We start from the raw sequence: 12,379 nt of genomic DNA on the forward strand, positions 1-12,379 counted from the left end.
CCCTTCCAACCCTGGCCATTCTGTGATTCTGTGATTCTGTGAAAGGATGAGATGCTTAAGAGCAGTACATCAGACAGCAATGGCAATCTGGAAAGGGAAGAGATGGGCGAGCTGTGAAGGAAGGTGAAATGAAAAAGTGGAAGAAGGATGAATTAAAAAAAAAAGAGAGAGAGAGAAGATGCCTCTGTATACCAAGTACTGGATTTAAATTAGATCAAGCCATAAGAAGGGCCCACCGGGGGACCACGACATTTAATTTCTAGGCGCAGATGTCCCTGTTCATTTCAGGGGAGTTGTACCAGATGACCTTTAAAGGTCCCTTTCAACTCAAATGATTCTATAACGATTCTACGATGATGATGAATGTGTCAAAGACGCTGGGCTCCTTCCAGAAGGCAAGCAAGCTGGAAAGACCTTTATTGCCCTGCAACGAGACCACGCATTTACTTCATGAACACCTGGCATCGTGGAAAAGCATAAGTGAGAGACACGCAGAACAGGAGATCTAGCTGAAGGGGTGAGTGAGCTCATCCAACTCTGGTTCTTCACCAGAGGGCAGTAAGCATGGAACAGGCTGCCCAGGGCTGTGGTCACAGCCCCACACTGCTGGGGTTCAAGTGGTGTTTGGAGAATGCTCTCAGACATTTGGGTTGGATTTGGGGTGATGCTGTGTGGAGCCTGTGGTCGGACTCGATGGTCCTGCGGGTTCCTTCCTTCCCAGAATTGACTCTGTGATTCCATGGCACTGGAAAGAGCGTACTGAGTAAGGCAATCACCCATGGTACAGCACATGTTGTGAAAGGTGTGACTCTTTATTATCAAGAAGGCGTGGGGCAGACCCCCAAGCCTCGAGGCCGCACAGAAGTCTGCCTGCGGGGCACCGCGCTGCTCACACAGGTCCCAAGACGCCAACATCGCTGAGTGAGAAAGGCGGTTAACCACTCGAGGCCGGGACGGCTGCGCGGGCCGCACGGGAGGCACCACCACCCGCCCCTTACAGCGCCCCGCGCGGGGCAGCGCCGCCGCCAGACCGAAGGGGGCGCTACTCGGCGGCCCCCACATCCGGGCCTTGGGTCGCACCCTCGTCCCCCGGCTCCGGGGCCGCCGCTTCCGCCGCCGCCCCCGCCCCGCCCGTCTCGCCGGGGCGCGCTCGCCAGGCGGTTGTGCGCAGGCGCGAGGGGAGGCGCGCAGGCGCGCCGCCGTGTGGGCGGCCGGGCGGGCGGTTGGTGGAGGGGACGGTGCGAGTTGTCGCTCGCGCGCGGCGGTTGGTTGGGGCGCGCGGCGGCGGCGGCGTCTTACCCTCCGCCTCCCCGACGGGCCGGGCCGGGCGCGGGGCTGCCCCGCGCGCTCCCCCTTCCTTCTCGCCGCCGCCGCTGGATGCGGGGCGGCGGCAGCAGCAGCGCTGCGCGGAACCGGGGCGTAAAATGGAGGGCCTGACGCTGAGCGAGGCGGAGCAGCGCTACTACTGCGACCTCTTCTCCTACTGCGACACCGAGAGCACCAAGAAAGTGGCGTCCAACGGGCGCGTCTTGGAGCTGTTCCGCGCCGCGCAGCTGCCCAACGACGTGGTGATGCAGGTAGCCGTGCCGGACCCCGGCCCGGGCGCCGCCCCGCGCCTCCTGCCCGCGGCGGGGAGACGGCCTCGGTCCGCCCTGCCGCTCCTCCCCGCCGCCTCGCCCGGCCCGGCCCGACCCGCCCGCAGCCCACGCGGGGCGCGGAGCTTTTGTCCGGGCCGGCTGCGGCCACCTGAGCCCGGGGGTGGGATGGAGCGAGGGGTGGCTGCGGCGTGCCGCGTCCTCGCGTAGGGCACCGCTGCTGGGTGTGCGGGGCCTGCGGGGCGGGACGGGGCTCCTCCGGTACTGTGGCTTGCGGGGTGTTGCCGTGTTTGAGGCCGTTCTGAGAACCCTGAAGAGCACCGCGGTGTGGGAGGGGTTCTTCCTGCGGCTTGTGGATGGGGAACGAGGCTGGAGGGACTCTGGGTTTCTGCCATCGGGTGTTAGTGAGGCTGGGCTGCTTCATCCGAGTCACACGGCTTTTTATGAGGGTTCGTGGCAGATACCGGCTGTGGTTAACAAAATATTTCTAACGCTGGGAAACGCGGTGTTAAGAGCGATGTAGGTCCATGCTAACAATGTGTGTAAGAAGAGTTTTAGCACTGCTTCCGTGAGCGAGTGACATCTCAGTGCTGGTAGCAGTAGGACAGAGCTACTGCTGTAGCAGTCAGCTCTGATGTGCCTCTTGCGATCGCTTGAGGAAAGTATTCCCAGTGAATCATTCTCACCAACACCTGTTTGTAGCAGTTTCCTGCTTTTGGAGTTCCCCGTTCCATACTTAGGTAGCATTTTGATCTACCTCGAAAGGATGCTTTGGGTAGAACTGTACCCAAAAGCCATTCTATCTTCTCTGCACTTAAATCATCTTCTTAGGTAGGTGAGCAGCCCCTTCCAACAAAGCAATGCTTACTGTAGCCAGAAACAGCACACGAATGTCAGCATTCAGCGCTTTATTACCAGATTTCAGGAGAATACTTACGCTTAACGAGGATTACTGATTTGTTCTAGGCCCGTAAGTGCGAGTGGGTTAGTTAAAAGGACTTCAGATGCCTTGAATCATGTGCTCCAGCTCAGTAGGAAAAGTGATAGTTGACAGTGGTTGTTTTTAAATAGAAATAAAGGAACAGGAGAAGGTTGAATAAGGAAAACTTCTTACTGGTAAAACTAGTAATCTTTTATTTGATGACTTGTCAGACAGGACTGAATGGTTAGAGTCTGTGTGCTCGGTGTTTTGTGAATGAGCTTTCTCAAAGGCCACCCACTGCTACTTTTTGCATGTGGCCAGCATGTTTCAGAGGAATCATCCCAGGAAAGTTAATGTTTGAAGGTTTGTTCCATTTAAAATCTCTTTTTCCATAAAACTTGCCTGTTTTATTTACACAGGGATCCAGACTAGTACTGGAGCTTGCTTTGTGTGAGCGCTGGGTACAAGAACTTGGAGAGACTTGGAATTTTGAATGCAAGTGGCCGCAGATTAAGTCCTTATCTGTTGCAGAGGAGGTGAAATATTTTCTTGCAAAGTAGAGCACATCTGAATGAAAGATTAAACTACTTGGGCATCATTCCATGGTTTCTAAATAAGCAAACTTAAGGAGCAGGCCTAGCTTATCTCTGTAGAGATCGCAAGGAAAACCTTGCAGTAAAAACAGCAAAGGAGATGTTAGATTGCATGAGGTATGAAACTGTAAATAATACAAAGAAAGTCAAAATGCCCTTAGCGGTGTGACTCATTTCAGATGGCTTGTGCAATCACTGTGGGTCACCTGTGAAGTACCTTGTATTTAAGGACAGACTCTAGTTGCTTAGCTGCTCTTGGTCTCAGCAAAACATGCTTCTGCTTGATGCCTGCACCAAGACATTGTATTTCCAAGGGAAATTATATTTGCTGCGTAGAAACTATAAATACAAAACTAACAACTCCAAATGATAGAGCTTATGAAATAATGAAACTGTGTGATGGAGGTGGGATTTTCCTTTAATCACATGGTACTGTGCCCTTACCTGTTCATTTGAAGCACCTGATGTTCGTGGCGGAAAGGAACTCAATTCAGTTTCTCAAATCTTATATAATCCTGGAATGCAGTTGTAGTAGTAGTCATGTGAAATGCAAAACGGTACAAAATTGCTGTTCTTCAAATTCAACAGGCACCAAATAGTCCTGAGGAGCTACCTGAAGTTTTGCTCTTCAGTCCTGTGGGTCTGTAAATAGCCTCTGTATAATCCAGAATTGTCTCTTGAATTGAGCATGTGTGGCTTAATTGCATTTCTGGGCCTGTAACTTGTTTTGTTCCCAAATCTGTCTTTGGTAGTGGATACACAAGCAGCCTTTCCTGCAAAGGGTTATGTTTATTTGCAATTTTTACATCTTACAACATGAAAAGTTAATAAGCTCTTAATCATTTTCCTTCCTGGCTCTAAGGGGTTCTCTCAGCTGCCTGATAAAGGAGAAGGAATGAACACACAGAAGACTGAAACAGTTGCATTTGATGTATATAAATTGTATACATCACAAGGCAACAAAAACTCAGAATGAAAACCTGTACATGATACATAGTATATACATAAAAAGGGACAGCCTTAGCACTACCACAGTGACAGTAGCACAGACTGTCTTAGAGCCTAAACTGCTCATGTGAGAACACCAGCCTTCGCTCACCTTCATTTCTGCTTTATTTTTTGGTGCACATCATTGAAATTAGCATTAAGGCAGAAGATATGCATAAAATAGAGGATAAAAGTATATGTGTGGAGATAACAAGTCCAGCTACTTCACAGCAGTTAGTATTTGAGTACTAACAGTATGTGAGTATTTAAATTGCTCTCAGGGCGTGGTTTCATTCTGCAGTTAAGCTGTTCTAATGATGAGAAGCCACTGATAGAGGTGGCTCAGTCTTCCCCCAGCCACATGCTCCTACTTGCAGCTTCTTCCGCTTGTCTGACGCTTTTGTGCTGTACTGGTTCCAGGGGCTATGCAAGTAGAAAATTCCAAATTTTTGTTGATTTTTATCTCTGTATCTAACTAGGAGGCTGAATGAATGTCAGCGCTGGCATAAGGAAGGAGACACGAAAACCATTTGCTGGAAGAAGAAATGAGAGCCTTCCCCTTTTAGGGTGACCGGGTATTTCACTTGTCACCTATCACAGATCTCATTGTTATTTCAACCACGGGAAGTTGGAGCTGCCTTATGCTGGCACTGTCATTCATTTGAGCACACGATGTGCTGGTTGAGGAAGCTTGTTTAGCCAAAAGCTGGCTGGTTGGGTTTTTTTTGTCAAGTTATTTTTCTCATAACTCAGTTATCTGTGCATTGGTGTTTGTATTAGCAAGTAATGTAACACAGCACAAGGGAAGCTGAGGACCTGATGTTGACACTGCATATGCATTTCACAAGTTCTGCTTTGACAAAGTTCTTGCATGGTCTTCTGGCCTGTGTTAGTATTAGGTGTGTTCCTAGAGTGCATCTTCTAGGTCAGCTTCGTAGAAAAAAATATAGTAGCCTATTGTGAGGTGCTTCCATAATATGACCTGGAGCAGTGGGATGCACAGAAGATTTGCTTCAAACGCACTTTTATGTCTGACCTAAAATGCTAAGATAGACAGGCTGGTTAAGTCAGTTCTTGGTCCCTCTGTGCTGCTGGTGAAGTTGCTTGTAAAAGCTATCGTTGGATGGAACAACAGCAAAAGTTCATCGCCTATGCGTGAAATTAGTATAGTAGTTGTGCTGTTTGTTCAATCTGTGCAATTCTGGTTTATCTGACTGAATAGCCAAACTTTACAAACTATCTATCACTCTTTGAGTATGAATTCCAGAAACTTTACAAGACAAGAATAAAATCAGCTGTGCATATGAAACTCATCTGAGATTAAGGAGTCAAAGCATCTTGTTTTAAAAAATACAGCAATACTTCTGAACAAACAATACACAAGAATTTGCACGCGCTTTTTCTAACAGTAGTGAGTTACCATCTTAAGTGTTGACAGTGTGCACCTTAGTTGCTTGTGGTTTTTTTGCTACAAATTCTTGGAAATGACAGATGAATTGTACAATTACCCTCATTATGTTTTATTTACAGATGTGCTCATATTAGCCCATTTAAAACCTAATGTAAAGCCTATTTTTGGTCTTTCTCTTGTTATCCAATTTGAAATCTATTTCGTTTCCAAGGAGTCTGTAGGGACAAATTAATTTTGATCCTTCTTGTCACTGATGTAGAAATGGCTGCCACTGCTCATTTTCCTCAAACTCTGTCAGAGTTTTCTGCCTTAACATCAGGACTGTAAGAGTGCATACCATACCTGTGATGCAGCTTCTTCACTGGAAGGTCCGGACCCCGAGCACAGAGACCTGTTCACTAGCTACGCTTTCTGGGCAGTGCAGGAAGTCAGCCAAAGTGCAGATGTATGTGGTCTTCTGTTGTCTTGTGGTGCCAGTGGAAGCTGAGCCAGCATGTGCTTAGGTTTGCCTGTGTGGTGGAGACATTCAGAAGATTAGATCTAACTACGATTAATTTGCTGAATTCATCATCTTTTCTGAGCTAGTGGGCTAAGAAGTTAAAATACCTTATGCATGCAGATCCCATACCTTCCACTGTTTGCATTTGGAGTATATTTAAAAATTTGTAGCACTTGTAGCTCTCAAAAAATGTATGCGGTGTTTAAAAAAAAAAAAAGAAAAAAGAAAAAAAAACACAAACTTTCTTCTAATTATAACTTCTGCATAAACAGGCCCAATTTTTAAATAGCTCATTAATTATATCCAGCATATATATTTGGTTGGTTTGTTTTACTTTGAAAGCTATAAGCTTTTCTATGTTTTAAAATAAAATTAGTTTAGAATTTGTAACAGCTGATTATTAAGGCATTCTAATGCAAAAATGTGTAATTGTATTTAGTATTTTTCTTATTCATACTATTTTGTTAGCTTGTGTGCCATAAAGCTGATGAGTAAGTAGCACTTTATAATTACAATCATATGTAATCTATATATGTAAATCTGTATACGTAAATCCATATAACAGTTATGTATTACAGGGATGTTTCTGTACTTCATGCTGTATCCCAGTTCTCATTTAGGAAATGAGTTTTTAGGAATCTGCTGTAAATACAAACAGTTCCTAGGTCTAAAGCTGTGAATATTCAGTTTGTGAGTTGCCTACTCTTTCCTAAAAGCAACTGTAGAGCATTTTTCTTTCATGTCAGCTGAGCAGTAAGTTAAACTTGTTTCTTGTAAAGATGAGATATTTAAACAGCCTGCTTTCTGTTACTGCCAGAAATTGTGCTTAGTCTTTGTATCCTGTGAATTGTGCTTTGCATTTCCTACAGAATTCTGGTACAAATGTTTTACACAACTGTTACTTTCACAGAGACTGCTGGGCTGGAGATTGTTTTCTCTTCACAGTTAATTAGTTTGAGCAGTCTCATATCTCAGCAGCATTTACTCAGAGAATAATCATTGTTTTTTAAACCAAAAGCAGGAAGCTGATGGCAAAACTTTAGTGCTGTAAGATAAGCTCTATTAGACTTACATTTATTTTCGGTTGATTTCTCATTGTAATTGTTTTTCAGCCTTTGAAATTGACCGGAATTCATAATTCATAGTACATAATCCCGTCATAATTCCATATGCCAGCACAGCATTCAGAAAATTTCAAGTATCACAGCTCAGCTCTGTTTGAAAACAATTGTGGGTTTTTTCATGTGTCATCAGAGGACAGTAGGGGACAAGTAATACCCATTCTGACATGGCAAAATCTGTTTAGAAATATCAGGAACTTTTGTGAGAAACGCAGCTGTCTTAGAATCAAGTTACAAACTTGTGCTGTAAACCTGACATAATTCTTTTGTGTTAAACTGTTGAGCACTTCCTCCACCCCTAGAAAAGCTGCGAACACGCCTTCATCTTAGTCTAGCGTTCAATAAATATTATTTCAGATTCTAGAGGGCTTGAAACTAAGCCTTAAAGGATCTTAAAGGTCCTTTCCAACCCAAACCATTCTATGATAGTGTGGAAGTTGTAGGACTTCACTGGCAGACTCCATGACTTTTCAATTCTGTTTGCTAGTTTTTGAAATGCTAGCTCTTACAGACAAGTTTTGCATGTATTAGGTCATAAATATTTGCCATTTAAATTAGACCTCCTTAAGAATTTCTGGACCTTAAGAGAATTCAGCTCTTTGCCTACATGAGTTCAAAGGATGTAAGCGATAGATTGTCTGTCAGACTTTTTTCACTTGAGTTTGTGTAGTGATTATCGTAGGAAGATAAATTTCCCACTTGTTCTTTTTCCTTCGCTGTTTCTCTAGATGGAGTATTAAGCCAGCAGTGCTTAGACAAGCACTAATTTACAAAATCAGTGCTCAGTGTTTGTGATGTGTATGTTTTTCTGACTGGGGTTGTTGTATAAATAGATCATCCCCTGCACTTGCTATAGAAAAAGTACATTAAAACTGTGTATAAACTGCCTGTTTGTGTATAAAACAATGCTTTGATAGATTAAAGGGCTTGGGAAAGATGACAGCTTGACCTGAATATTTAGAATGATTAACTTTTGAGCTCTAACATGCTTCCAAAGTGTATTAACAGAGCAGTTAGCAGACTCAACTTTAAACAAGTCTCTTTTTCTCTAGCAATTCTGAAAGAGGTTGACCAGCACTGGACTGTACACAAATTTAGCATTAATCCTGCTTCATAAATGTTGTAGGAAAGTTTCTTCTTATGGCAGCAATGTATACAACTTGTTTTTCTGAATTAAAATGTCTGAGATCGTTTAAGAACCTAGTGCGAGTAACTCTAAGTCTCAAATATAGTCTATACATGCACATTTTTTAGAATTTTGACTAGAATTTGTTTCAACTGTGATAGACTTGAGGGGTTGTAGACCTTACTGAGAGGAGGAAAGCAGTGCAAAGTATTGGCTGAGAGCTGTTTGATCAGCTTAACTCTGAGAACAGACGTAGGTGGGAGAGTAGTATAAAGCAGTAGGTATAGGAGCTTCTTGTGAACTTGCATGGAAGTGTTCAGGAATAACAAGGCAGATCTGATCAGTCCTTTTTGGCCATGTCATGGTGTGATGACTAATTCTGAGATTAGGGAATGCGTTAATTTTCACTGTATGTTAGTAAACAGCCAGTAGCTCGTGTTCATTCTTTGGAGCTTTTCTGTCTTACGTTTGTTCTGGTGTAGTGATGAAAGTTGACTTTTGGTGAAAATACTAAAATCCAAGAAGTAAGAAAATAAATTAGCAGGGAATATCAATCAATTGTGTGGAAGGTCTGAAAGGAGTCAAAACGTGCTCAGTGTTCTGTTCAACATTTAGCAATCAAGAAGGATTTGCAGGAAAAATCCCCAGTATAGCATGGCAGGAACATCCAGAGTTAGGATACTCACGTGACCTCCCCTGAAGAAACTTGCACGATTTGTTGTTATAGTAACAATTTGAAGTGCTAAATATGTTCTTGCTTTAAAATACCTCTTTGGTACATAACTGAACTTAGATGCCCTCTCAGTGATTGCATGGCTACCATGGCTGTTACCATTTGTTCTGGAAAATACAATCACTTGAGTACGATGGAATCATCCTGGGAGTCTGAAATTGTCACAGGCTGTTCAGTCATTAAGAGTTGGTGCTGAAGTGTTTGTTTCCTCCTCCTGTTGCTTAAATTCTTCACGGCACCATCATGGAAAGAAGACATGCTTTGTTTTGAAGGGAATTCTTAGTAGTCTGATATATTCACATATCTTTCTGATCCACAGAGGATTAACTTGGACAGATGTACTTTGTGGATTTGCAGCTACTTTTGATGTGACATTCTTTTCAGTCATCTCATTTCTATCTTTTCCGCACCTCTAAAATGCAAAGCATTACAACCCTTTTGAGGCTGCAGCCCTGCAAGAAGTTTAGAGGCACGTGAACAAATCATTGCCATCAACCACGTGCTTCCCATTAGTTGCTGAACTGTTCATTGGCTGAACAGTAGAAGGATTCAGTTTAATGAAACAATAGATAAGAGTCACTTTTTGCAGGCTTACTGAGTGAAGTAATCGTACTGTGTGATCAGATACATGAGAACCGGCTAATGCTCAGCAGTGGGGAATTGTGCAACTGAGAGCTGAGGAAGGAGGAGTAACATAACAATGGTGTGACTGAGCAAAGAGCTATTTAGGTTAAGCAGTAATGTAAAATTGCATAGGAAGAGGAGACAGGTATGTGGTATATCCCCTTTTAAAAGAACCTCTCTTTCTGCATCTCTAGGTCTCCAGACTTTTGCTGCTTCCAATTCTTTTCCTCCACAGTCTTCTTTGCTGCCTTTTACTATTATCTTTCACATGAGCACGTACTCTACCAGAAAAACAGCAGTTAGATAGCTTCTTGATGTGAGCAGAGAGCAACTTTACCTTGAGTTATTCCAGCTAGCATTTTGTACAGTTTAGTTAGGAGGACAGTAGTTGCTCTGTGAGTGTTCATCTGACTATCTGGATTTTCCTTGTTGGTGATATTAAGTATGTCAGAAAAGATATGCTTTTTTTTTATTTTATCCTACTTCTGAAGATATTTTGCAATAATTTGTTTAAGGGTTAGGGTCTGGTGGGGAAAGCCCGTGGCTCTAGATCAGTAATCTTTGGAAAAAGGGCCTATCCAAATCACTGTCATGATCTTGTGGGCAGTTCAAATACATGCAGGATATATCTGCCTTACCTTTATAATAAGCGTATGCCTTATGTTCATCTGTGTGTATAGATGATCAGCAGCCTTTACAATGAATAATCAAAGCAATAAGGGAACTTTGGAGGTTTGTATGAGAGGCTAATAGTGAGGAGATTCAAGCTGTATGCCTGCTACAGCTTTTACAGGAGCTGTTAGCAGGACCAAAAGCTTTGACTGGAAATGGAAAAATTGAAGCTACTGTGTTAGGAAGTGTCAGCCATGAATGAGTCTTTAACACACCATTGACATATGTGCTGCCAGGAACAACAGGAGATGTTGCAGACCACTTCTGGAAAGGGCTGAGGTCAGGAATGTCTCCTGAATATATTTTTTGTTTGGAAAAAGCTGCTCTTCTTTCTGAACTTGGGGGTCAGATGTGTCAGGCCACAATGGTTTGGATATGTGGATTTGCCTTGTCAGTTCAATTTGCAGGATGTACTTCCCACAGACTTGCAAAGTTCTCTTGCTGCCTTACTGATATGTCGTCTCAAGTGAAGAGCTTCCCTCTTTAGAGGCCCTTTTATCTAATGGTGTGGATTACTCCTTACAGTGAACTTTAATCTGTTTCAGGTGTTTTTTGAGTTGAGCTGTGAACAGTGCTGGTTGTGCCTCAGGGAGTGCAGATTTAAGGAAGGGGAAAAACTGCTGGGCAGCAACAGCTGGGAGAGGAGTGAGAAAATGTAAGGCAGTGGCCCTGCAGCCTCCAAGGACAGCACAGAAGGAGGGCAGGAAGTGCTCCAGGCATGGAGCAGAAGTTCCCTACAGTCCAGGAGAGGCCCGTGGAGGAGAAGGCTGTCCCTGTGCAGCCTATAGGCACTGTGTAGAGCAGATCTCCACGTGCAGCCATGGAGGAGCCTAAGGTGGAGCAGGAGGTCTAGGGGAGCTGCTGCCCATGAGGGACACTCCTGAAGAGTGGGCCCTGTAGTATGGAGCTGTGTTGAAGCAGTGTTTGAAGAGCTGCAGCCTGTGGGAAACTCAGCTGGGATTAGTTTGGGATGTCAACCCATGGGAGGGACCCCGTGTACTTTAAGGACTGTGAAGAAGAAATGAAGCATTATGGACTGACCATGGCTCGCATTCCTTTTTCCCTTCTACTGTTTGGGATGTGGAGGCATAAGAGGGTGTGTGGGGAGTAAGGTGTTAAATTTTAGTTCTCCCTGTCCTTGTCTGTTATCAATAGACAATAAGTTAGGTTAATCTTCCTTATCCTGAGTTTGTTTGTACCCCTGATGGTAATTGGCGAGTGATCTCCCTGTCCTTGCCTCAACCGGTGAGCTTTTTTTTGTCATATTTTTGTCATATTTTTTTCCTCCTGTTTTTTTGGAGAGAGTGCGTGTGAGAAATGTTGTGATACTGAGCTATTGTACAGCAATAGTGGATTATATATTTATGAAAATTAGTTTTTATACGTAATATCTGTGGGGAAAACACATTCCTTTTGAAGTAAAAGATCTAAAATACAACTAGCTCAAAAGTAGGTGGAAATATTGTGAATTCATTTTTTTTATTGTAGTATTCAGTGCATTCAGTTATTAAAAGAAGCATTTATTTTGTGCATATGTCATAGCAGCTTTTCATATGTTTTTGCTGCTTTTCTATTAACAGAATGAAAGCTTGACTCCAAATCTGCTAACCCTTACTTTGGGCTGACTGAGAGAATGGACACCCCTGTAAAACAAATTCTGAAGCACCAGAGCAGAATCATTTATCCGAGAGTTAAAAAATAATGGGTCATTTTTTTTTTTAACAGCTAATTAACTTATTTATCTCTGAGGTGATTAATTCTGAAATGCTTGATTTGTGTGCATGTTTGAACCTGAAATGACCTGTGTAATAGGGGAGCTTAACTCTTGAGTATGTAGAGAATTCTTATACTTGGAGCTATCATTTAGGTTTTTTCCCAGTGATATTTTAGCAGTGGATACATGCAGTGTGTGAAAACCCAAGGTGGGTAAGTACATGCTCCATATATACGGGCAGTGGGAGACTTAATAGTTTGTTCCCAGAGTGTGTGTCCTCTTGTAAGTACTTCAGTGCTATTGATTTTATTTCTTTAAAGGCTTTTATTCTGAAGCCAGATTTGTGGCTTTGTCTGAGATCAATCTTTCTGGAATAGTCAGT

General features: G+C 43.5%; 1 protein-coding gene across 2 annotated transcripts in view; it reads left to right on the plus strand.

The window, feature by feature from the left end:
- Positions 1–1,251: 1,251 nt before the first annotated feature.
- REPS1 (RALBP1 associated Eps domain containing 1) overlaps positions 1,252–12,379 on the plus strand; it is a 63,433-nt gene continuing 52,305 nt past the window's right edge. The window contains exon 1 of one of the 2 annotated variants that reach the window (XM_031611175.2): positions 1,252–1,577. In XM_031611175.2, the coding sequence (XP_031467035.2) occupies positions 1,425–1,577 (153 nt within the window). In that variant the 5' untranslated portion in view covers positions 1,252–1,424. The remainder of the gene's footprint in view (positions 1,578–12,379) is intronic. The other variant, XM_031611158.2, reaches the window with a different exon arrangement.

Source organism: Phasianus colchicus, chromosome 2, assembly GCF_987193195.1.
Source record: "Phasianus colchicus chromosome 2, bPhaCol1.hap1.1, whole genome shotgun sequence".
Taxonomy (NCBI): domain Eukaryota; kingdom Metazoa; phylum Chordata; class Aves; order Galliformes; family Phasianidae; genus Phasianus; species Phasianus colchicus.